The sequence below is a fragment of the Gobius niger genome (genome assembly GCF_951799975.1).
Source record: "Gobius niger genome assembly, chromosome: 22".
Lineage (NCBI taxonomy): Eukaryota > Metazoa > Chordata > Actinopteri > Gobiiformes > Gobiidae > Gobius > Gobius niger.
This window is the reverse complement of record NC_136873.1, coordinates 14,307,248-14,333,782: the sequence shown is the minus strand read 5'-3', so window position 1 is coordinate 14,333,782 and position 26,535 is coordinate 14,307,248. Positions and strand designations below refer to the sequence as shown.

The 26,535-nt window shown below is 41.0% G+C and overlaps 1 protein-coding gene across 1 annotated transcript; it reads left to right on the top strand.

Annotated features, from left to right (window-relative positions):
* Window positions 1–392: 392 nt before the first annotated feature.
* On the top strand, window positions 393–20,301 carry gdi1 (GDP dissociation inhibitor 1; the record flags this gene model as incomplete). Its single annotated transcript, XM_079580864.1, has 11 exons — window positions 393–540; window positions 2,987–3,094; window positions 4,381–4,480; window positions 6,516–6,650; window positions 9,231–9,429; window positions 9,504–9,635; window positions 12,211–12,310; window positions 13,238–13,409; window positions 17,779–17,923; window positions 18,004–18,058; window positions 20,149–20,301. Exons 1-11 carry the CDS (start codon window positions 496–498, stop codon window positions 20,299–20,301), a joined length of 1,344 nt encoding a protein of 447 aa, XP_079436990.1. The 5' UTR covers window positions 393–495.
* Between the last annotated feature and the right edge of the window lie 6,234 nt (window positions 20,302–26,535).

Genomic DNA, 26,535 nt, shown 5'->3' with positions numbered 1-26,535 from the left:
CATCAATAATAATCTAATCCTAAAAAATAATGTATGCACAGGATTAGGGTCTCTCTCTTTTTGTCGTCATGAATCTGCTGTTGTGAATCCGCAGCAGCTCCGGCTCCGCAGGTTCACGCGCCTCGATCCAGGCAGGCGCAGTAAAAAAAAAAAAAACGGGATGCGCACTATTTGCTGACGCGCAGGAACATCCACACACATCGAGTTCAACACGACCAGGGCCATCTTTGCTCGTCCTCGCCGGTGACAGTGTGTGGTCACTTCACTTTTTTTGGTCGGTCAGAATTCCTACCGAGCGACAGCATCTCCCTTTCCCCCCCCGGATTCGGAGACGCGGCGTCAGCGTGTGGACAGAAAGAAAACTAGGCCGAGCACAGCGGTGTGTGACGGGTCCATCTCGTATCCAGCGGCATCGTTTCCTCCCTTTTCCCTTCGGGTACCCTTCATTTCACTTCTCCGAAACACAGGGCGAGTCGGAGAGGCGCTGCTGACGACATGGACGAGGAATATGATGTGATCGTTTTGGGCACCGGGCTCACGGTAAGTCACCATAGTCGGATACCATTTCACAAACGCGACGGGCGCTTATTAGCAAGTCATTTCAACCTGCTCCTGTCGAGGAACTATCAATTCCACTCTCTCAGGACAAAGTGTGCACTCAACGAGCTCTGTTATTACTTATTACGCCCGCGCAGCCCGTCGCGGCGAAGGCTGCAGGCGGCGGAGGCGACACGGCGGCGTGCGTAAAAAGCGAGTAGCATCTTCAAGGCGTCACCCCCCATGCAAGCGTGCGCGCCGCGGCTCCTGCACACACACAACACACACACACACAGGCCTCATCCTTGGCGTAGGGCGCGCAGGGCCGTGACACCGCTCCATTCAATGACTGAACAGTTTCCGCGCTGTGGCGCCGCTGACGACGCGAGCGCTGTTTTCCTCCTATGCGACAGAAACGCGCCCCGAATGGGTCTAAATCTGCAGGTTTAGTCAGTTTTTATCGCCCCCCCCCCTCCCCAAGAGGTCAGCGGGTGCGCCCCACGGCCTCAGCGCACGGCCTATAGTTGTACAATACAGAATAGGCAACGGGATGCTTTGACTTGTATTACTGTGGTATAAACAATGATAGTACTGTAGCGGAATATGATTTTGACGCATGCGCACTGGCCGGCTGTGCCTCCCTGGCTGCAGACTAAGCACACACCCCTGATTTAATCACGTCCCATACTAATCCCTATCACGGATGTGGACCTGACGAATCGATCAGTGGATTGTATTTGCAGTTTGGGCTGAACGTGATGCGAAATAAAGACTGTAAAATGATTAATCATGTTGTGTAGAAGATTGAAGAAGAAAAACTGATCTTCCTGATAACCTCTAGAATAGGGCTGCAACTAACGATTATTTTGGTAGTCGATTAATCGAGCTGATTTTTTTTTTTTACGATTAATCGATTAACCGCTTAGCTGTGAATGGTGTATGAAAATGGTATTTTTTCATTTTTTTTTTAATCACATAAAGCTATAGTGGCATCACTCGAGGACATGTTGATGGAGTAAACTTAAAGCAGCACTAAGTAACGTGTTTACCTTAATAAATCCTTCCCGTAGTCCCTGTGGGGGGAATACAAGTGTTTATGGGATGATTGGAGGGTCTTTCATCTCCCCCTGGTGTCTCTGGACAGAAAACCATGTTTGCAACTTGACTGCCCCCGGTGCGGAGAAAGCAATACACACTAATGTAATCACGAAGAAGAAGCTAACATGCTAACGGGCAAAGCTAACTGCGGGCTAACGTCACTTTAAACAGTATTTACAGCCAAGTTTGAGTGAAAAAAAATATTTCCATTGTATAATTGGATGCACAGTAACCCTCTCTCCCTTCGCCTTTCCTGTCAGCGTAGTATTTATTCTCCAAGACAATTAATAAGTAAAAAAATCGTAACTTGCTACTACACCTGCAGTTGCACTTATGGCCTCTAGGGGGAAGAGTTACTTAGTACTGCTTTAAAGTGAGTGTTTTTGCAGGCTCTTAGTGCCAATTCTGCTTTATGACTGGATGAGACACAGACAAATATTTATATTATATATAAATATTTTCAATGAACAAAACACTACAGACCCTGACTTGTAAAACAAAGCAGGTTTCCATCAAAAAATAAAAAAAAATGTAATGTCATATTTGCTCTTTTTAAGTCTGTGTTTTCTAGAAAACGATTAGTAAAATAGTTGACAACTATTTCAATAATCGATTAGTTTTCGATTAATCGATTAGTTGTTTCAGCCCTACTCTAGAATGAAAGATGGGTCAAAGGATGGTGGATAAGAATACCAGTCAGTTCAATAAATTGATACAAAACCTAATTCTCTCTTCTTCTTTCTTTGTATGAATATAGTTTAACTGATATAGGAAATGATCTACTAAGGAACAGACATGGGAAGAGTAACCAAAATGTTTAGTAGCATTGCCTTGAATTCATTTATTCAAACAGAAGTAAGTCATAGTGACTCGACTTATTCTATAATTATAACTTTTGTGTTTCAGTGGTGACATAATTACAAGAAACATAACTCAAAATAATCTTAATATTTATAAAGATGAATTATTGTGAGACATAAGGTGCAAGAAATACAAATGAAATCAATTTTGTGCATCAACATTAGGATTTACTCACTCTGGGAAGTGTCATTTTTTTTTTTTTTTTGTTTATTTACCTTTTTATATTACATAGTAGGAGTAAAAGGTACTGTGTGTAGGAAGAATGCAGTACTGTTACTTCAAATAGCTACTCAAGTACATGTATTTGAGGACCGGCAAGTTTGGTGTGCACTTAAAATGAGTTTTTCCCTGTTGTGGACGCCATTTTGAAGACTTAAAGCCGTTCAAAACCTTAATGTTTTTCCATATTTCATCACTTTGAATCCATGAATGACCGTTTTTGTTGTTGTTGAACTGACGCGTGTGTTTTCTCGTGTTTCTGTTTCTGAAGGAGTGCATTCTCTCCGGGATCATGTCCGTCAACGGGAAGAAGGTTTTGCACATGGACAGGAACCCATACTACGGGGGCGAGAGCTCCTCCATCACCCCCCTGGAGGAGGTACGGATCTGTTAGAGTAATCAATAACTTTTTTACGAGCGCGTCTCCACTTACCGCCGCTCCGGGGGCCCGACTCTGCGAGCGACGTCCGCCTTCTGTCGCATCGTTTGAGCGGCGTCTCAAAGGATGCGCTCAAGGACTGGTCTGAAGTGTTCTGCGCCACTGCGGCTGATCTTTAGCGATACTTGGTTTACGATACCGATACCTGAACGATGATATTTACGAGAATATTTGTCGTCTAGTTCCACAAAACACAACAATAGTGTTTGGAAGATATGCAAATTTAACAATATTGGGTTCATCTCCAATGTGACATGTGTGGGAAATGGGGATTAATTTGGGGGAAATTGTGGTAAAAAAAAACTAAGAAAAAATTCTGAGAAAAAATTAGGGAGGAAACTAGGAAAAATTGGGAGAAAATATGTTACGCATTAGTCCTAAAATATATATTTTTTGAATTATATATAAAAAAAGGGGAAACGTGAGAAAATAGGAAAAATACTAGTTACAAAAAATAGGACAAAAATGGGGCAAAAATAAGGGGTAAATGGGGCAAAAATAAGGGGAAAATGGGGCAAAAATAAGGGGTAAATGGGGCAAAAATAAGGGGAAAATGGGGCAAAAATAAGGGGAAAATGGGACAAAAATAAGGGGAAAATGGGGCAAAAATTCCGGAAAAAAAAAATGGGGGGAATTGGGAAAAAATTGGGAGAAAATATGTTACGCATTAGTCCTAAAATATATATTTTTTGAATTATATAAAAAAAAAAGGTGAAACGTGAGAAAATAGGAAAAATACTAGTTACAAAAAATAGGACAAAAATGGGGCAAAAATAAGGGGTAAATGGGGCAAAAATAAGGGGAAAATGGGGCAAAAATAAGGGGTAAATGGGGCAAAAATAAGGGGAAAATGGGGCAAAAATAAGGGGAAAATGGGACAAAAATAAGGGGAAAATGGGGCAAAAATTCCGAAAAAAAAAAATGGGGGGAATTGGGAAAAAATTGGGAGAAAATAAGTTACGTATTAGTCCTAAAAATATATTTGTTTTGAATTATAAAAAAAAAAAAAAAAAAAGGGGAAACGTGAGAAAATAGGAGAAAAACTAGTTACAAAAAATAGGACAAAAAATGGGGCAAAAATTCCGGAAAAAAATGGCGGGAAATTGGGACAAAATTGGGAGAAAATAAGTTACGTATTAGTTGTAAAAAAATCCAGAAGCTGAAGAACTGCCAAACCGGTAGAAAAGCAAACGCGCTGATGTCTGTCGCTTTGTGTTTTTTCGCAGCTGTACAAGCGTTTCACTCTGCCCGAGTCTCCTCCCGAGTCCATGGGCCGAGGAAGAGACTGGAACGTGGACCTCATCCCCAAGTTCCTCATGGCAAACGGTTTGTGCAGCGGCATCACGCGCCTCCAGTGTTAAAGTGGAGCTAGGACCAAACAACAACAAAAAGAACAGATGCTACTGGTCAAACATTACTCTAACAAAAGTAAAAGTTGCTCTGTCAAATTGTTGCTTAAAGCAGAACTTAGTAGTTTCCGTAGTCCCTCTGGGGTTAATACAAGTGTTAATGGGATGACTGGAGGGTCCTTCATCTCCCCCTGGTGTCTCTGGCCAGAAAACCACAATTGTAACTTGACTGCCACCGGGTCGGAGTCACCAATACACACTTATGGAATCACGAAGAAGAAGCTAACAGGCTAACGGGCAAAGCTAACAGCGGGCTAGCACCACTCAAACGGCATTTACAGCCAAGTCTGAGTGAAAAAAATGATCTCCATTGTGTAATTGGATGTACAATATCCCTCTCTCCCTTTGTCTTTTTTGTCGGCGCAGTATTTACTCTCACGGACAATTAATGAGCGAAAAAACGCAACATGTTCCGACACCTGCAGTGGCGCTTATGGCCTCTAGGGGCATGAGTTACTTACCTGCACCTCTCAAGCATCATATTATCATTGGGTGAGAAAAAAGAACAGAGTAGGTTAGAAAGAGCTCCTTCTTTACAACTTTCAGTGCAAACGTGACATCTCAGGAGGTGCGTTTGTTTTCTTCACAGGGACATTTCTTTCTTACAACAGAAATAATGAAAAAGTTTTAGAAATTTATAAAAACATCAGAGTGTCACAACTCAGTGGTTTTCCAGCAGAGGGCGGAGCAGCTGCTCAGAGGAAGGAAACACCTTTATAACATGGTTAAAAGCTCCAAAAAGTCTATAATGTTTTTTTCACATTAGTGTAGCACATTTTCAGAACATTTGTAAACTCGGTAACTTGCAGGAAAAAAATACTGTGCACTAATCATGACACATTTTTGAATTTCATGTACATGTCCTTTAAAGTGAAACCAAACCAACTTTTCTGCTGGTAGCCTGTATGTCTGATGATTTTAGGGTAATATCTGCTTTTTCCACTTATTTTTTGTAATTTTAGCACAAACTAGTAGCCTGTTTTGTGCACTTAAAGGAATAGGCCACCGTTTTTACATACTGAGATATGTTCTTACCTTAGCTTTGACGAGTTCTTTAGGACCTGTCTGATCTTCCCCCGTGCCTTCAGTCACGTAAACACAGCGCAGACGGCGTTAGCATTTAGCCTCTCCCTCTCTCCTCTATAGCTCCAAAACAGGTCAAAATAGAAGCTACCAAGCTCTTCCACGTTTTCCCTATTTAAATATGGTTACGTGAAGTGTTCCACTACAAAGTATAATTACACAAAATTAAACAATGTGGATTTTCGAAGCGGATAAAAGGGGGAACTATATTGTAAGGCGTAATAATACCAGGAGTAGTTCAAAATCCGCGCAGTAATCTTCACTTTACTGTGCTGATGCCAAACTACTCCTGGTATTATTACGCCTTACAATATAGTTCCCCCTTCTATCCGCTTAGCAAATCCACATTGTTTAATATTGTGTAATTATACTTCCTTTAAATGGTCCAGAACTGTCTAAAACCGTGTGTTCTGCCCCCACATGGCTAAAAAGTCAATGGAGTTTGGATTTCCTTTTGGTAGAAGTGTCTGTAAAAAGTAGAACTCCACGTCATGAGTAGCTGATTGAAAAAATGGTGATTCCCGTGAGAGGTTTTCTTCCCCCTCGGTTAGGCCACGCCCCCTTGCATGACGCCATACCTGACATTGCTCACCCGGAGAAAAATCCCTCACCGATGTTTCCAGTGCCTGATCTGTAAACACAGTCTCACAGAAGCTTCTCCACTTGTGGCCAATTATTATCATTCACATCAAGTTGTCAAATCATGTCCTCATAATGCACCCGTGTTAGCAGCACATTTCCCTCTATGTTTTGGAGAAGACTGCAGAAAACCGGGCGTGGTCTCTTTTCACTCGTGTAACGCAGCTTTTGCTTTTTAAAAAAAAAAATGAAACGATGAAAAATAAGTGTGTGCGTTTGAATTGTTGCAGGTCAACTTGTGAAGATGCTGCTATACACAGAGGTGACTCGATACCTGGACTTCAAAGTGGTGGAGGGGAGCTTCGTGTATAAAGGAGGCAAGATCTACAAGGTGCCCTCAACCGAGACCGAGGCACTGGCTTCAAGTGAGTTTCTTCTACGTTTTCGGAGTCTCTTACAGTTTCCTGTATCCGTCACAAGACATGCCCCCATTTTAGTTCAATTCTGTTTGCTGATTGCTGGTATGAATAGGAATATGTATTAAATCAACTCTAATACATCACCTCCATAAACATTCAAAGACTGCAATATACAGAACAGCGCCGCAAGAATCCTTATGCAAGTACACAAGAATGAGAACATCGCTTCAATTCCATAATTTTAAACCATTTACATGACAAATAAAAAATCTTGAATCTTGAATTCTACACTCCCTCCACTGGCTCCGAGACCCTTTCCATATTCAATACAAAACTCATATATGGTCATGTTTGAAAACAGTTGAGGGGGAAAACAATTGGGAGAAAAATCTAAACTTTCTCTAATTATTCAAAAACTACTTCAACAAACGCTGAATTATGAATATAGTTTCTTCTATATAAAGATACAAAGACATGGGGAGGAGTAAAGTTGGTCAACAACCCATAAATACATAAATAACGGAGAATGCTAACAGTATCGTGCTAATGCTAACGCTAGCGCTTGCTATGACTGCCGTTTTTTCACTTCTACCAAACAATCTGCTGTGAGAAAATTTCCATATGGGCCCGATTTATACTTGACTTTATTTGTATGTGATAAATAAGTTTATATTATAGAAAATGGCTAAAAAGAGGGAAAAATTGTATTTCCCAAAAGATTCTATTTTCCCCCTCGGCGAGGCCACGCCCCATTCTATGACGAGATGCCGTTGTTATCTATAAATGCATCAGCGGTCATGCTCCAAAGCTCCGCCCGCACCCTGCGAGAAAAAGAGGATGAAAACAAAGCAAAAATGTGCCGGAAAAGCAACAAAAAAGTGACAAAACAAATAATGAAAAGGCAACAAAAACATGAGAAAAACACGGACAAAATAAAACCTGATGCAAAAAATAATGAAAAACAAAAAAAAAAATTGACAAAAATGTGACTTTTGTAGGTCTTAGCTTTCAAATGAGGCGTTACATTGTTGCTCTCCAGTCGAGAAGCTTTTAGATTTGGGTAAAGCCCGGTATTAAAAAAAAAAAGAATCTAAAAGGAATGTATGGTGTGCCACAAGGTTCAATTTTGGGACCAATATTATTTATTATTTATATTAATGACCACCTTTCCAGTTCTTTTTGCTGATGATACCAATAAATAAAAAAATAAAAAAAGCCGAACTGGGGACAATAAGGCTAAGGCGGGTGGTACGAGGTTGATCCAGGAGCTCGATGTTGCCTACTTTCCACCCTCTGTGCGTCTGTGCTGTCTGCCCCTCTCATGATCCCAGGAGGCAAAGAGAGAGCGAGGCTAATTCGCCAAGGTGTGACTGCCCCATCAATGTGTTTTTATTGATCAAAACACTGCAAACAAACAAGCTTTTATTTCACAAAACCGAGATAATCACCTCCGTATCTGTGCTAACTTTAAATGCAGATAAATGGCGGGCTGTCTAACTCCTTAGGCCGGTAGAAAAGAGAATTGAGATTGGGCCTAACTCTCTAGAGCAGTGGTGTCCAAACAGTTTAAATCAGGGTCTGTGCAGTGAAAGATTCAATTAGATCAGGGGTGCCCAAAGTGGGGCCCGTGGGCCAAATTTGGCCCGCCGAAACAATTCTGTTGGCCCGCCAGAGAGTGACCTACTTTTGCGCTGGTTAATACTAACTCTCTTCCATTCACTCTCAATGGTAAATATGGATGCAGTACACTTTTTGACCACGAGGGTCAAATTGGGGGCGCTGTTTCACTCCTTTTGGAAAGTTAAGGAAACCCTGTTGTGGTGTCTTGGTATTTATCATTCACAGAGCGTTATAGCATCAACTTTCACAGTTTTCCAACTTTTATTGCAAAGTTTGTTGACGTCGACAACAGTATATGTTAAAAATTGACTTATAAAAGAATTGATGCTGAACTGACACTTTCAAAACAATCTAATCTAAGGTGTTTTTTTTTTGCACTAAATTGCTGCAATTGTTGATTTGGTTTTGCTAAAATTAGGCTTTTGCCAGAGTTACCATTTGTTTTAATATAGCATGTTATTTGCATAGATAGAATCAAATCCAAATGTAGGCTATCGAAAAAAAAAGAAATAAAAAAAGGAACTTCATAATTTGCAGTTATGTGTTTTTAATTTTGGCCCTCGAAGACAAAAAGTTTGGGCACCCCTGAATTAGATGTATCTAGCAGAGCTTTCGAACACAAAACCACACCTTTACTTTGCTTGGAAGATCAACACAGCTCTTTCTCACACTTAAATGTAAGGTATTTTGGTTATAATCATCTAGAACTGGAGGACTTTTCCAGGGAAACCCCCCTACCTCCACAAACTTGCATGTCTGGCACCGATCTGTTGGGGGAAAAAAGGTTGGGGACCACTGTGTTAGAGTGATTAAACGTGCCGTAAAATGCACGGTCCCCGGCGATGTGTGCCAACCCAGTGAGAAGCTAAAGGGCCTTCGGACACCCCCGCTTTACTATCGGGTGTTGCAAAGTGATCTAACAAACATCGTTACCGTAAATCTTCCCTCCATATTTCCCGTTTTCAGACTTGATGGGGATGTTCGAGAAGCGCAGATTCAGGAAGTTTCTAGTTTTCGTCGCCAATTTCGACGAGAACGACCCCAAGACGTTCGAAGGCGTCGACCCCAAAACCACGACGATGAGAGACGTCTACAAGAAGTTCGACCTGGGCCAGGACGTCATCGACTTCACGGGACACGCCCTGGCCCTCTACAGGACGGACGAGTGAGTGCGGCGGGAAAGGAAGAGACTTGACGTCAGATTGTGTGTGTTTGATTCACGACTCGTCTTTGTTTCAGATACTTGGACCTGCCGTGTTTGGACACAGTGAACCGCATCAAGCTCTACAGTGAATCTCTGGCTCGATACGGAAAGAGCCCCTACCTCTACCCCCTGTACGGGCTCGGCGAGCTGCCCCAGGGATTCGCGAGGTACCAATGATCTTTATACTCATGCCTATCTGTTAATGAATACACGAGCAATTCAACGGGCTTGACTGTTACTCAACACTTCAAGAAAGCAGATCAAATGAATCCTTAAAGCAGTACTAAGTAACTTATTTACCTTAATAAATCCTTTCCGTAGTCCCTGTGGGGGGAATACAAGTGTTTATGGGACGATTGGAGGGTCTTTCATCTCCCCCTGGTGTCTCTGGCCAGAAAACCATGTTTGCAACTTGACTGCCACCGGTCCGGAGTCACCAATACACACTAATAGAATCACGAAGAAGAAGCTAACAGGCTAACGGGCAAAGCTAACTGCGGGCTAACGTCACTTTAAACAGTATTTACAGCCAAGTTTGAGTAAAAAAAAAATATTTCCGTTGTATGATTGGATGCACAGTAACCCTCTCTCCCTTCGCCTTTCCTGTCAGCGTCGTATTTACTCTCCAAGACAATTAATACATTAAAAAAACGTAACTTGCTACTACACCTGCAGTTGCGCTTATAGCCTCTAGGGGGAAGAGTTACTTAGTACTGCTTTTTTTGACATAGGGCCTCATTTCCTAGTTATCTATCCTAGTTAGTGTTGCTGATTTCTGGAGATATTCTTTTTTGTAGTTCATGCAGTTCTTATATTTGAAGAGTTTTGTGGCGCTAGGCTAATGCAAGGCTAGCACATTTCTACAATATCAGCTAGCCTGCATTAAAAACAGTCTAAAACACTCCACAGTGCACCTGAGGCAAATAACGCCAGACAATAGAGTCAATAGACACAGACAATACAGTTATAAGGAGTTGACATCTGCAACACAGCTTCACAAATGGCTAACACACAAGCTAACACACAAGCTAACACGAGTTTTGACTCACCACCAGCCTCTCCATCACATTGTGGGACTCGCGTTGGTTATAAAAGTTAATCCGCTTTGATTCTGGCGAAGGTTCACCAAACATCCATCAGAGACAGTCACAGAAAAACACTATTTTGGCCGAGAGTCGCTGAATCCCAGAAAGAAATTCCAAATTGTGGCGAGTGGCCTCTTGTTTAGGAAGGTTGAAAAAAAGTCCTGCACCTCTCGTAGCCAAACGCGCTTTTCTCCGCGACATTATCGTCAGGTAAGAAAAAAGAACAGGCGTGTCCAGAGTAGGTTGGAAAGAGCTCCATCTTCACATCCTTCAGTGCAAACGTGACATCTGTTCAGACGCTCAGGGGTTTGTTTTCAGCGCTGACCTGGAAGCACTTCCTTTTTAAGCTGTTTTATAAATTAAAATCAGGCTGTAAGGCATTACATTACAGACGTCGGGCTCTTCCTTGCTTGACACTATGACGTAAAACAAGTCACAACTCAGTGGTTTTCCAGCAGAGAGTGGAGCAGCTGCTTATCCAATCCAATCCACTTTATTTATATAGCACATTTAAACAACAAAACGTTTCCAAAGTGCTGCACAAGCAACAAAATCAATAAAACCAAAACAATACAAATGAGCTCTACCGCTATATGAGTGTAAAACAATAAATATGAATAAAACAGTTTAAAAGAATAAATATAAATAAAAACACATTAAAAACTATAAATAAGAATAAAACTTAATAAAAATAAATAAATAAAAAAAATAGCTTAGTGAGCAGGATTCAGGAGGATTGCTTAAAACTGCGTGAATGAAGCCACAAATCACTCTGTTGTGTTTTTGATAAGGAAATAGCATAACAACATGGCTAACAGCTCCAAAAAGTCCATTTTGCATGATATTGGCTCTTTAATATAGAAGCTGCAGTTACACATGTGGCCTGAGGTGGCAGTAGTGAGTATAAAATGGCTAACTTGCATCTAGCCCCTTTAAGTTTAGGTCCTTGACGACTCTGAAATTTGCTTTGCAAGTTCTGCAGCTCCGCATCACCACAGAAACACAAGACGTTTCACAAAGACATCAAAACAATTGTCCACTCGCCATTACACACTTCCTCATTCAGCTTCAGCGCCCAGATGGCGACGGCACATGTTTAGTATTCAGAACATGGCTGGGGTCAGAGGTCATGTTCTTCGCCAGCCGCAGTGTGTCATACTGTCCGTCCAGAGGCTTTTCCTGCAGTATTTCAGCAGATTTTTATCAGTTGAGTCTGGGTTTAGCAGTGACTTAAAGGGGCTGGAAGCAAGTTCGCCATTTTATACTCACTACTGCCACCTCAGGCCATATGTGTAACTGCACCTTCTATATTAAGCTCGTGCATGACGGCAATTCGGGCCGAAGCGACACATTTTTGAGTGACCGTACAGGATTTTAGAGGCAGTTGTGGTGAACAGGTCTGAGCTCATTCTACACATTAGGACATGGCTGGAACATGTAGGGGGAAGAAAATACTTAATTTTAACATTTTTAAACTCCTTATAGTCCCTTTAAGAAAAAATGTCTGTTCCATTGGTGAGATCTCTTAACTCACGTAGATTCATGTAATTTCTTCCTTAACATGATTATTCTTTTTTCCAGTGAAGGTGTCTGATAAATGAATTAAAAAAAGAGTATATTATATTAACCTGTGTTATCAAACGCTCGTCCTGTTCAGGTTGAGCGCCATCTACGGCGGGACGTACATGCTGAACAAGCCCGTGGAGGAGATCGTGATGGACGGAGACCACGTGGTCGGAGTCAAGTCTGAAGGAGAGGTCTGTGATCTGAACATGGCAACTTTGTGATAAACAAGAAAACCTCTTACATTAAAGTAACAGAGGCAAGCTTTGTCACTCTGTTGTTAAATATCCCCCTTTCTTTCTTTCTTTCTTTCTTTCTTTCTTTCTTTCTTTCTTTCTTTCTTTCTTTCTTTCTTTCTTTCTTTCTTTCTTTCTTTCTTTCTTTCTTTTTTTCTTCTTCTCTTTCTTTTTTTCTTCCTTCCCTTCCTACTTCTTCCTTCCTTCCCTTCTTCCTTCCTTCCTTCCCTTATTTCTTTCTTCTTCCTTCCTTCCTTCCCTCCTTCACTTCTTTCTTTCTTCCTTCCTTCCTTCCCTTCTTTCTTTCTTTCTTCCTTTCTTCCTTCCTTCCTTCCTTCCTTCACTTCTTTCTTTCTTTCTTTCTTCTTTCCCTTCCTACTTCTTCCTTCCTTCCCTTCTTCCTTCCTTCCTTCCCTTCTTTCTTTCTTTCTTCCTTCCCTTCTTTCCTTCTTCCTCCCCTTCCTACTTCTTCCTTCCTTCCCTTCTTTCTTTCTTTCTTCCTTCCCTTCTTTCTTTCTTCCTCCCCTTCCTACTTCTTCCTTCCTTCCCTTCTTTCTTTCTTTCTTTCTTCCTCCCCTTCCTACTTCCTCCTTCCTTCCCTTCTTCCTTCCCTTCTTTCTTCCTTCCTTCCCTTCTTCCTTCCTTCCTTCCTTCCTTCCCTTCTTTCTTTCCTTCTTCCTTCCCTTCTTTCTTTCTTCCTCCCCTTCCTACTTCTTCCTTCCTTCCCTTCTTCCTTCCTTCCTTCCTTCCTTCCTTCCTTCCTTCCTTCCTGCCTTCCTTCCTTCCTTCCTTCCTTTCTTTCTTTCTTCCCTTCCTACTTCTTCCTTCCCTTCTTCCTTCCTTCCTTCCTTCCCTCCTTCCTTCCTTCCTTCCTTCCTTTCACAGGTGGCACGTTGCAAGCAGCTCATCTGCGACCCGAGCTACATCTCGGACCGCGTGCGTAAAGCGGGTCAGGTGATCCGGGTCATCTGCATCCTCTCTCACCCGATCAAAAACACCAACGACGCAAACTCCTGCCAAATCATCATCCCCCAGAACCAAGTCAACCGCAACTCAGGTGAGCACGTCACGCTCATAAAGTCGGGACACGGCAGGGGAAAAGCTACAGCGTCTATCTGATTTTGTTACGCCATTTTATACTCACTACTGCCACCTCAGGTCATTTGTGTAACTGCACCTTCTATATTAAGCTCGTGCATGACGGCACTTCGGACCCGAAGTATCACCTTTTTGAGTGACAGTGCAGGATTTTAGAGGCAGTTGTGGTGAACAGGCCTGAGCTCATTCTACACATTAGGAAATGGCTGGAACATGTAGGGGGAATAAGATACGTAATTTTAACATTTTTAAACTCTGTATAGTCCCTTTAAAACTTATCTCGAGTCTTCTTCAGCCTCCTTCAGAGCCCTGTGGAATCGTATTATCGTCAATTGCTTTGTGGAAGATGCCGACCGCGAAAGACTGCCGGGGAATCGCTTCCTTGTAGGCAGTTATAGTTACTCACTACTTGTTCCAAAAAGTAGCTGTTACTAATGGAATTACACTGCAAAAAGTGAATATCAAGCTTGGCTTAAAAGACTGGAATTGAGGAAATGTATCTTGTTTTGAGCGGTTTTCACTCATTTAGACACTTTTCCTGATCGGACCAAGTTTCCTTTGCTTGTTTGAGGACATTTCAGACCAGTTCTAGGGTAAATCTCGCTTGAAATAAGAAAGTAAAATTGCCAATGAGATAAGACCAATTTTCTTACCCCATTGGCAAAGAAAATTACCTGAAATAAGGACGAAATATATCGAAACGAGTCGGAAACATCTCAGAACAAGTGAAATAATCTAGGACAAATGCCCAAGAACTTCTTAACTAGTCAAAACAACAAAAATGTGGATTATTATGCTCAAATTGAGGTGTTTATACTGATCTAGTTACTTTTTGCAGTGTACTCTATAATAAAAGTAACTTGTTTTCAGGGAAAGTAACTATTTGCGCTAAAAAAAAGTTTTTTTTAGGTTTTTTTTTTAGCAGTTTTCTCAAGTCAGTTGAAATTAGTGCAACAGAGAGTTGTTTGTATTTATATTCTATCATGTCAAAGATGTTCATAGTAACTGAATGAACTGAACACTGCAAAAAGTAAATATCAAGCATTGTCTTAAATGACTTGAATTGAGGAAATGTATCTTGTTTTGAGCGGTTTTCACTCATTTAGACACTTTTCCTGATCGGACCAAGTTTACTTTGCCCGTTTTTCTTACCCCATTGGCAAAGAAAATTACCTGAAATATGAACGAAATGTATTGAAACGAGTCAGAAACATCTCAGAACAAGTGAAATAATCTAGGACAAATGCCCAAGAACTTATTAACTAGTCAAAACAACTAAAATTTGGATTATTATGCTCAAATTGAGATGTTTATACTAATCTAGTTAATTACTTTTTGCAGTGAATGGGGGGTAGAGTGGGGGAGGCCCCTGTGACTAAATGGTATTGACCAGTATTTGCACTGCTGTTTTATTAATGTAGGAATACGGCCGTTTTCAAAGAGAATGGGGAGGAACAGGAGTAAAAGAAACATGTGCCAATGCGGCCAACGGTCAGGGCAGACTTCACACACACACTGCAAAAAGTAATTAACTAGACTAGTATAAACATCTCAATTTGAGCATAATAATCCAATTTTTTGTTGTTTTGACTGGTCAAGAAGTTCTAGGGCATTTGTCCTAGATTATTTCACTTGTTCTGAGATGTTTCTGACTCGTTTCGATACATTTCGTCCTTATTTCAGGTAGTTTTCTTTGCCAATGGGGTAAGAAAATTGTTCTTATCTCATTGGCAATATTACTTTCAAGCGAGATTTACCCTAGAACTGGTCTGAAATGTCCTCATACAAGCAAAGTAAACTTGGTCCGATCAGGAAAAGTGTCTAAATTAGTGAAAACCACTCAAAACAGGATACATTTCCTCAATTCAAGTCATTTAAGCCAATGCTTGATGACTTGATTGACTTTTTGCAGTGCAGGCATTGTGCAAGGCTCTCCTTTCATTCATCAGGCAAAACGTAAAACAGCCATCAGAAAATATAAGTTTAGATGCCCTAACAGAAAGTTAGCAGCCTGTAGTGTTCACTGGAGCGTCTTTGGGTTAAAAATAAGTTCCAACAATAGTCATCAATGATCACCAACACATTCTCCCCCACACCTTCACAAACAGCTCTGTGGGGATGACAAGCCTCGGGTCGGGGACACAAGGAACGTAGTTTTTGGAGCAGAGAGCACGATACACAGTCAGATGTCCGCGATAGGTCCTGCAGACAAAGGCACAGGCCGGGCAGCTGACCCCGGAGAGGCAGAGGACACTGAGTGATGTGAGCCCCAGGGGGCATCAACAAAGGCAGTAAGAAGAGACTCCGCCCACCCCCTCCCCTAGTCTCTCAATGCTCCCGCAGCAAGAAATGCAGCTGTAAAAGTTGCAAAAGTTGGAAGCCCGTTATCTCGAAAACAGTTGTTTATTACACTCTTGCAACAATCTCTCCACTGAAGCAGCACCTACAGGCACACAAGCTTCCAGACTTAAGTTAACTGTAACTGTAGCTGTATTTCATCAGTGATCTACAGCAAAGGTTTCAAATTGATATCTCTGAATTTAAAAAAATGTCCCTATTTTTCTCCAGTTTGGCTTTACCCCAGTCCAAAAGCTTCTGGAAAAAAAAAGCAACAAAACCGAGACGAAAACAATGATGGAAATGTGACAAAAAAGTGAGAAAACATTGACAAAAAAGTGACAAAAAATGGATGAAAAAGTGGCAAAAATGTCACAAGAAATTGATAAAAAATTTGACAGAAAATGGACAAAAATGTGACAAAAAAAAAGACAAAAATGTGATTAAAATTTGACCAAAAAAATGACAAAAAAAATAAATAAATAAATGAAAAAAATGTGAGAAAAAATAACAAAAAAGCTACAAAAATGAGTTGAATACCGAACAAAAAAATTATGGGCCTTATATTTGAAGAGTTTCGTGGCGCTAGGCTAGTGCAAGGCTAGCGCATTTCTATTGTATCAGCTAGCCTGCATTAAAAACAGTCTGACCCGCTCCACAGTGCGCCTGAGGCAAATCTTCTCTGTGTAAAGTTTGCCTGTTCTCCCAGTCTCTACACAAGTTTCCCGGGAGTGCTCCGGTTTCCCTTTCCACTAAAAACATGTACAATAGGGTTGTCTCTGGGACCAGGACTCTCTTGAAACAGAGTGTCTGAATCTCAATAGGACTTTTCTAGTTAGCTATAGGCTATAAACGGGTGATTAAACTCCTCCATAGCGCGTTATCTTTATTGCTTTGACCTCGAGTCTGTCTAGCTCAGGGGTGCCCAAAGTGGGGCCCCTTTTGCGCCGCATCTGGTTAATAACTCTCTCTCCCGTTCATTCTCAATGGCAAATATGGATGCAGTTCACTTTTTGTCCACCAGCGTCAAATTGGGGGCGCTGTTTCACTCCTTTCGCAAAGTTAAGGAAACACTGTTGTGGTGTCTTGGTGTTTGTCAATCACAGAGCGTCGTAGCATCAACTTTCACAGTTTTCCAACTTTTTTTTTGCAAAAATCGTTGACATCTATGACTTATAAAAGAATTTGTGCTGAACTGACACTTTCAAAATGATATAATATGGCATTTTCTTTGACTTAAAGAAATGAATGAGCTAAAGTCACTGTAGGTACTGCAGGTACAGGTGGTGTTGTTTCCATTTCGCTCTGTATTGCTACAATAATTGATTTTGTTCCACTAAAACTAGGCTTTTGTAGCATGTTAACCCCTTAACTCCCACCTGAACCGAGCACATTTTCTCCAGTTTGGCTTTACCCCAATCCAAAAGCTTCTGGAAAAATAGCAACAAAACTGAGACGAAAACAATGATGGAAATGTGACAAAAAAGTGACGAAAAATTGATGAAAAAGTGGCAAAAATGTCACAAAAATGTCACAAGAAATTGACAAAAAAATGACAAAAATGTAGCAAAAAAGTGATGGAAAAAAATTGACAAAAAATGCCAAAAATGGGACAAAAAAATTACAAAATAATGACATTAAAGTTACAAAAATGAGTGGAATACCCAACAAAAAAATGATGGAAAAAAAATCTGATGACGTGAGGAAAAAGATCCTCTCGGTTCAGACGGGAGTTAAGCGGTTAATTGCATAGATTAAATTAAATGCAAAGGTATACTAAAAAAGAAAATAAAGTAACTTTTATTATTTGCAGTTATATGTTTCACGCTTGACATCGCCATGTTTGGCCCGCGACCCACAGGCACTTTTTCATTTTGGCCCTCGGAGACAAAAAGCTTGGGCACCCCTGGTCTAGCTACTGCTGCTGTGTAGTAAAAACTCTTTGTCCACCCTTGAACCCCCTTCACCTCACTCTGCACTCTCCTCCGCAGACATCTACGTGTGCATGATCTCGTACGCTCACAACGTGGCGGCGCAGGGCAAATACATCGCCATCGTGAGCACCACCGTGGAGACCTCGGAGCCCGAGGCCGAGATCACACCCGCCCTGGAGCTGCTCGAGCCCATCGACCAAAAGTGAGAGGCCTTGAGCGCCGCAGAGACTTGTAAACAGGATAAAGATGTGGAGAAGCTACTAATCAATGTGTTCTTGACAGGTTTGTGGCAATTAGTGACCTGTACGAGCCCACGGACGATGGAAGCAGCAGTCAGGTCAGAAATATTACATTTACACCACACTTTGCAGCTTGACTTATAGAACACTTGAATTATTATTGTTACACAGAGACAGTAAAAGCAGCTTTATTATTATGAGGTATGAGGAAAAAAAATGTTATATCATTCATCGTGATTCTTTACCTTTTGAGGATAACCTGATATTGTGTTATTCTATCCAGGGAGTAAGGTAACGGTTATTATAGGCGACTTGGATAAGCATTATGTGGCATGAAGAAGAAGACACACAATTAAAGGAGACAACCCAGGCCTGCAACTTAGCGTAGCATAAGTAATATTAAAAAAATAAATTCTATAATCCTTCCGTTTGCTGAACTCTGACACTGTTCAGGATCCCTGGTGCCTCTCTGTCTCTTTGACCAATGAGACGAGCTTTCCAGTGCACCAATCCAATCTGGAGGGGAGGGTACTGCAAAAAGTAATCCAGATATAAGAAAAAAATGTCTTGAATTAAGTAAATTCGTCCTTGATTTGAGTAACTGATTTTAAGAAATCTGCCCATGAGGTAGGAAGTTGGGTTTTTTTTAACACTAGATTAAACCTACTCTAAGTGATCCCGTTTTGTCCACACAAGGAGACCGGCGATGCACCTCACACCTCCCTCACCCGTTTATTATAATAGATCCATGCCCTCACCTCACAGCTCACCCCCCCAACACACTGCTCACCCCCACATGCCCCATGTAAACACAAACACGTGAACAAGAGATGCAAATCAGAAGCAGAAGACATAGCAACAGTTAGCAGCTAACAGTTTAGCATAATGACAGAAGTTTACAAAAAGATGAAGTGACAAACATCTGACCTGCTCTGATGCAACGGAAATCCTCCTGAAATGTCCGTTTGTTTATGAATCCAATATCTACAGGAGCTGTCAGGTCTTTTTCCTCCTTTTTTTTCCTCACAAAGCAAAGCAGCACCAGAGGAGAGGCTGAGGCGTTAAAGGGTTGCGGGGAAAAAAAGTACTGCGCTGTATTTACTTTGAACATATCTTATTTATGCGGATGAATCTGTGTTTCACACAAGATTAATGAGCTTCCCATAGCTCATTGAATGCAATCAGAGCAGTGTGTGGTCTAAACAATGTGGAGGGGAGTGAGGGGCCCGGGGGAGGGGGCGGTGAGCAGAGTTCACTACTCCTACTGATGAAAACAATTCAAAAAGACATCGCTTAAGGCAGCTTTAAGAAAAAAACACATCAACAACGATCTTACTTCATGAAAATTAGGATTTTTAATCTAATTTTGACTGCAATGAGATATGTTTTCTCAATTTTAAATAATATATATTATTATATATATACAGTGTATGCACTGCAAAAAGTAAATATCAAGCATTGGCTTAAATGACTTGAATTGAGGAAATATATCTTGTTTTGAGCGGTTTTCACTCATTTAGACACTTTTCCTGATTGGACCAAGTTTACTTTGCTTGTTTGAGGACATTTCAGACCAGTTCTAGGGTAAATCTCGCTTGAAATAAGAAAGTAAAATTGCCAATGAGATAAGACCAATTTTCTTACCCCATTGGCAAAGAAAATTACCTGAAATAAGGACGAAATGTATCGAAACGAGTCAGAAACATCTCAGAACAAGTGAAATAATCTAGGACAAATGCCCAAGAACATCTTAACTCGTCAAAACAACTAAAATTTGGATTATTATGCTCAAATTGAGATGTTTATACTGATCTAGTTAATTACATTTTGCAGTGTATATTATATATATTATATATATACAGTGTATAAGGTGTGAGAAACTTCATGGAGAGATTTCATGGAATTAGAATAAGAAATAGAATAGTTTACTTATTTCAAGAAAAATTATACCTTCTTCTAGATTACTTTTTGCAGTGAAGTCACTTCTTCATGTCATTTTACTGCTCGGTTTGTTTGTTAGTTAAACTGAGGCAAACTCATTTCCATTGAGCTTTTTCCCCTTTATTTTTATCAATGGAATTTGCCGCTCACCGGAAGTGCTTTTGATTCAGCGGAAAAAGCGTGCGGGGGTGAACAAGGTGAATGAACTCAACATGTCATGTATTTCAACTTACTCTTTGCTCCGCAGATATTCTGCTCGCGGGCCTACGACGCCACCACTCACTTCGAAACCACCTGCAACGACATCAAAGACATCTACAAGCGCATGACCGGCTCCGACTTCGACTTCGAGAACATGAAGCGCAAACAGAACGACGTGTTCGGGGAGGACGAGCAGTGAGCCGCCCCGGGAGAGAGAGAGGGGGGCAAAAGCACACGCCGACGACGTGGGTCGAAGCCACCGCGGGAGCCACCATTTTGACCCATGTGCACTGTAAAAAATGAATACGTGGATGAGTTACGACGACTTGAACTGCGAATCTCGTTGTTTTGACCAGATTCATGACCATTTCTCGACGAGGGCTGTACGATTTCAAAGAAGAAGTAATTAAGATGATTTGAAATGACGAAATTAGATATTTTATGAATCGGACAGAATATAATAGTATTGATTCATTCTTCTTCTGCTATTTGGGAGCCCTTATTTCTGACTGGTTTCAAGATAATTTAGCAAGAAACAAGTGCAATTAACCTGCAATATCTGAAGCAGTGTATTCGAAGTCAAAATATGTGCATTCAACTAAACTAGTCAGACTTACTCGACAGTTCAAGTCCTCGTAACTCATGCAGACGTTCCTTTGCTTTACGGTGTAGCTGCTGCTTTTTGCCTCCGCGCCCTGGTCTCTCCTGCACTCACACAGACACACGACACGCTGTTCAAAACACTTCACTCTCTTTATGTCTGTCACAGAAAAGCAGGGTTGATACGGCCACCGCGTTATCCATTGTAGATAGTATCAAAAAAAACAACAATCATGCGTTATCTTAGCTGTGAAACTACGACATCAATGATTTGCAAATATAGCTTTGATTCTTTCCTCACGTTAGGGTTCAGGCACTAGGAATTCACCCGGAAATGGCAAAGATACTTGTAAAAAAGGCAAAAAAATAAACATTTGTAACAATGAGTTTAATTCACTAAAAAAATTGAGTAGTTTTGACTCGATTTGTTTGATTTTTTGAACAAGCACGTCATTTTACGGCTTTTTTTATTAGTACCGGTACAAAATTTGACTTCTTTGTGCAAGCTCCTGGTCGTCTAGGAGCTTTAAAAGGTTTTCAAAGGGTCGCCATCTGGACTGGGTTGTAAGAGCAGGAGTGTGCCCCTGGTCCAGATGACTACCTTTGAAAAAAACCTTTGCAAAAACTACTTCGACAAAGAGTCGTACCCTATTGACAGATGCTTGAAAAAACGAAAATAAAACTTGAAACCAGTCAGAAATACCTTGTGAATCGACACGGACTTAAACTAAACAAATCAAGTTGAATCTACTCATTTTAAACTCAACTTGGTGGTACTTTTTGCAGTACACAGCCGATGTTTGCACGTATCTTCGCCGCGTTTGTACATAGGGGTAAACTGCGCTGCAAAATGAAGACTGGGTCAACCCTGCTTTCTCGATATAATACTTTCCTCCTGTCTTAACTTCAATAGACTTTTTGCTCCTTTTTGGCAAAACTCTGTCAGTCGGGGCGAAACGCGAAAGAAAAACTTCTGTATAAAATTTAGCCTGTCAGTGCTCACTTTGCAAAATGCTGTCGTGACCCTGTGCTAGCGGCGAAGCTATCCAGCGGCTAACATCCGTCACACCCCCGCCTCTGTCCCGAGAAACGTCGACTCAGTCTCTATACTGTACGTTACTCTTAACATTTTAAATTATTGAAGAGTTTTATTTCTTATATATTTGGGTGCACGGTTCACTGGCTGAAGTGATGACGTTTGCCGAGCTGTGGTCTTCAAGAAACGCTGAGTTCTACTGAAAATGGATGATGTGAAAGAAATGATTTGGCAAAAAAAAACTTCGGCACGAGTTCAGAATGACTTTGAATCCAAAATGTTGAGCAGTTTTGACGAGTTTACTTGATTTTTCTTGTTTGGCGTCAGTGGCTTTGCTCAGGGCCGGATTTAAGTCAAATGGGACCCGGGGCAAAGGTTTTTTCAGGGCCCCCATATAATCAATAAATCAGTCGATCACTATTTATTTATTTATTTATTTGTATAGCGCCTCATGACACATTTGTAAAAACATAATGACCCATGTTTGAGCTCCAAAGGGGGGACACATTTAAAAGGGGAACTGCTTTAGACCCAGATTAGTCCTGGTTTAGTCCTGGTTTAGTCTTGGTTTAGTCCTGGTTTAGACTAGGTTTAGTCTTGGCTTAGTCCTAGTTTTGACCTGGTTTAGTCATGATTTAGTCTTGGTTTGGTCCCGGTTTAGACCTGATTTGGTCTTGGCTTAGTCCTAGTTTAGACCTGGTTTAGCCTTGATTTAGTCTTGGTTTGGTCCTGGTTTAGACCTGGTTTAGCCTTGATTTAGTCTTGGTTTGGTCCTGGTCGAGACCTGATTTAGTCTTGGCTTAGTTCTAGTTTTGACCTGGTTTAGCCTTGATTTAGTCTTGGTTTGGTCCTGGTCTAGACCTGATTTAGTCTTGGCTTAGTCCTAGTTTAGACCTGGTTTAACCTTGATTTACTCTTGGTTTGGCCCTGGTTTAGCTTTGATTTAGTCTTGGTTTGGTCCTGGTTTAACCTTGATTTAGTCTAGGCTTAGTCCTAGTTTAGACCTGGTTTAACCTTGATTTACTCTTGGTTTGGCCCTGGTTTAACCTTGATTTACTCTTGGTTTGGCCCTGGTTTAGACCTGGTTTAACCTTGATTTACTCTTGGTTTGGTCCTGGTTTAGCTTTGATTGAGTCTTGGTTTGGTCCTGGTTTAACCTTGATTTAGTCTAGGCTTAGTCCTAGTTTAACCTTGATTTACTCTTGGTTTGGCCCTGGTTTAACCTTGATTTACTCTTGGTTTGGCCCTGGTTTAGACCTGGTTTAACCTTGATTTACTCTTGGTTTGGTCCTGGTTTAGCCTTGATTTAGTCTTGGTTTGGCCCTGGTTTAACCTTGATTTAGTCTTGGCTTAGTCCTAGTTTAGACCTGGTTTAACCTTGATTTAGTCTTGGTTTGGTCCTGGTTTAGACCTGGTTTAGACCAGGGGCCCTTCATCCTGCTGGGCCCCTGGGCTTAGCCCTTGCAAGCCCCCACATAAATCCGGCCTTGGCTTTGCTGAAAGTTAACTGACTTCCATTGTTATGTCGTTTATGGTACGTCTTTTTCACCTCGTTAATTGTTAATTTGAAAGGATTGCTAGTAATTCTGAGTAAACTAACAATAAAAAGAAGTGGGAAAGGATGACATGGCACAGTTAATTATTTTAACTTTCTTTTCTCATTTTGAGCTCACTGAATTATCTGCCAAATGACTCAGAAAGTTGTACCTGTAATAAGTATATCTTTCTCCACTTGCAAGTTGTAATTGTGGCTTAAACTTAACTCATTATCAATCAGTGGTTTTCAGGGCAAATCCCAAAGACTTGTCAAAACTACTTCTGAATTCAAGTCATTTAAACTCATGCGGACGTTTTTTCTTTTCTTTTTTGCAGTGTGAAAGAGTGTCAAAACCTGAATTGTGGGAAAAGCTTAAAAAAAAAAGAAGCAGAATGTGAATCTCGTGGCGGTGTTGTTTTTGGTGGGAACACGGGGAAGTGGTGAGGGCGAAGACTGAAATTTCAGCGCAGAGTGAATGCACCGGATTGTGTCTTGGTTGTTTCAATTCAACCCTTGTGTGAGTCGCTCCCTCAGGGCCCGAGTCCGATGAGAAATCGTCGCCGTCGCACTGTAGAAATGCATCTCCGTGGGGTGAAAAGGCTTGGATTCAGATTCAGATTCAACACGGCACACGATGTTTGATGTTTTATACACTATACGCGCTGCTGTTCAAAACTGCGGGGTCGTTTCTTTCCAATTAATCGGAAATCCAGTCTTCTTGTTCACACAACTCAAAACCGCTGATTAGAGAAGCTATAAAACCGTCCTTCCTTTAAGCGGGTTGAGCGACCGGAGCGTCAGCATTTGTGGGTTTGACTATGCTCTCGAAACGGCCAGAAAAAAGGAACTTTCTTCTGCAACTCGACAGTTTATTCGAGACGGTTTACGCGAGATTTCATGCAAAACATACTCTGGATGACCCCAAAACATTTCAAGTAGAGCTGAAAAAACCCTGCAATGTTGGATAAGTCCTGCAACTAAATTTCTACTTCAAATCGTCGCAACAAAACACTAAATAAAGACAAAATCCAAGGCTAAATTTGAGCTTAAGTAGAAAAATCATTTCTAAAACTGGACTTTAATACACGTTTAAGTGCTTTGTTTTTATGATATATTGTGGCTTCTTGCGATATACAGGGCCGCCTTAACCCACCCATAGGCCACTGGGCTAACCATGAAATACACCCCCCCCCCAACCCTACTTGAGGCTACTTAAAGAAGCTACACCTGATTTTACTTCTACAAATGGAATGACATTTATTTTGTCCCCCTTTTGTAATTGTAAAGTCAAACGCTTGAAACAGTGTGTATCAAATTACAAAACATTAGCATCAATTTTATGAACTTTCAGGCTAATTGACAGTGACAGTTTTGAAACGTGCCTATGAATTTGTCCCTGTAAAGATTTAGGATGCTACAAATATATGAGGAAAGTTACGAATGGAGCACAGCTAACATTTAAATTTAGTGGCTTCGATAGGCCCTTTGGCGTTAGCTCGGCCCTATAGAGTGCGGTTGGTGAACTTATGCCGGAATTAAGTGATTGAAAATTCAACAAGTGGTAGAATAATATCTAAAAATGATGACTTCTGGAAGGCTCTCTTGGCAGTGTTGTCAGTGTTAATTTCGTCGACTAAAATATTTAGTCTTAATTCAAGTCAAAGTGATATTTTTGCCGACTAAAATTGGACTAAAACTAAATCAAACGTTTCTCATGAGACTAAAACTATGAGTAAAATGTCCAGATGTTTTAGTCGACTAAAATAAGACTAAATAAAAATGAAAAGGAGAGACTAAAATCATCCAAACTTCCATTGACCGTCTGAAAGAGCCTCATATCATTTAAATTCACTGCCAAATGAACAGGTCTGAGCTTTATTCATGTGGGAGAAGCTTAATTAAGTCGAGGACCTTGATTAAACATTATAATGAATATCCGATCCGGTCCGTAGAAACAGGCCATGTTCCCACCTCCCTCAAAACTGCTCTCATCAAACCCCTCCTCAAAAAAACCCACCTTGGACCCTATTCCCCTGTCAAATTACAGACCAATTTCAAATCTCCCATTCACTTCCAAACTCCTCGAAAAAGTCGTTTCCACCCAGCTCCATAATCATCTCAAAACTAACAGGTTATATGAGAAATTTCAATCTGGTTTCCGCTCCCACCACAGCACAGAAACAGCTCCCATCAGAGTCACCGGCGACCTGCTGATGGCTTCTGACTCCGGTTCCACATCCCTCCTCATTCTTCTCGACTGAATTTAATTTTAGTCGAGATTTACTCAAAAGACTAAAACTAAAATAAAACATGTTGTCAAAATTAACACTGACGCCTGTGTGTCGGTCAACTCATGCCGCAAATGTGAAGTGATTGACAGAAAAATCAACAAATTGGATTTTTTCCTTGTTTTTATATTGAATTCTGATGGGCCCTTGCCTACTGTGGGCCCCCGCGCTCCAGCCCAAGCAAGCCCTGTGGATGAGGCGGCCCTGGCGATACAGACAATGCATCAGTTGATATTGCGACAACAATAATCTCTGAAAAAGTCGATCTGCGCGTTGAAAACATCCACGCTAGGTGCCTGTTGTTAGCATTCCTAAGCTAATCAAGCCTTTTAACCCTTCTGTGTGTTTCTACAGTGCGTTCAGAGGGTCATGTCGAAAACTACGCTGCAGTAGCATTAGCAGGTAGAGTCTGAAGCCACAGTGCTGCCCCAACGCGAACGAACCAATACGCTTTTATTTGGTTGTAGCCTTAATTTGGGGACTTTTTTTTGTTTCCTTCGCTTCCTAGAGCTTGTAGAAGATATTAATTTGTTCTGTCGTGCCAAAATGTTAGTCATTGGCAGAAAAAAACAACAACTACTAAAACAAAACGAAAAAAAATGGCGGCCTGATTAACAACAAATCGTGGAGTTGACTTTTTTTTTTTTTTTTTTTTTTTTTTTTTTCCTGCAATGTAAAGTCTCCGGTGGAAATGATTTGAATAGCGATGCACACTAACTTAATTTTACTCTTGCTGTGTCATGTTTACCTATTTTTGTGGTCATTCCTGTGTCCATTATATGCATTCCAATAAAAGGTTTCGGAAAACGGAGGAGGGAAACCGCTCGTTCATCGTGTGTGTGTGCTCATAAACGCGACTGGAACACTGTTTACTTGATATTTATTTGATGCTTCGTTCCCAATTAACGACAACATCCTTTTTTGTTTTTTGTTTTCGTTTATGGGGGGAAAGAAAAAGCCTCGTGTGATCGT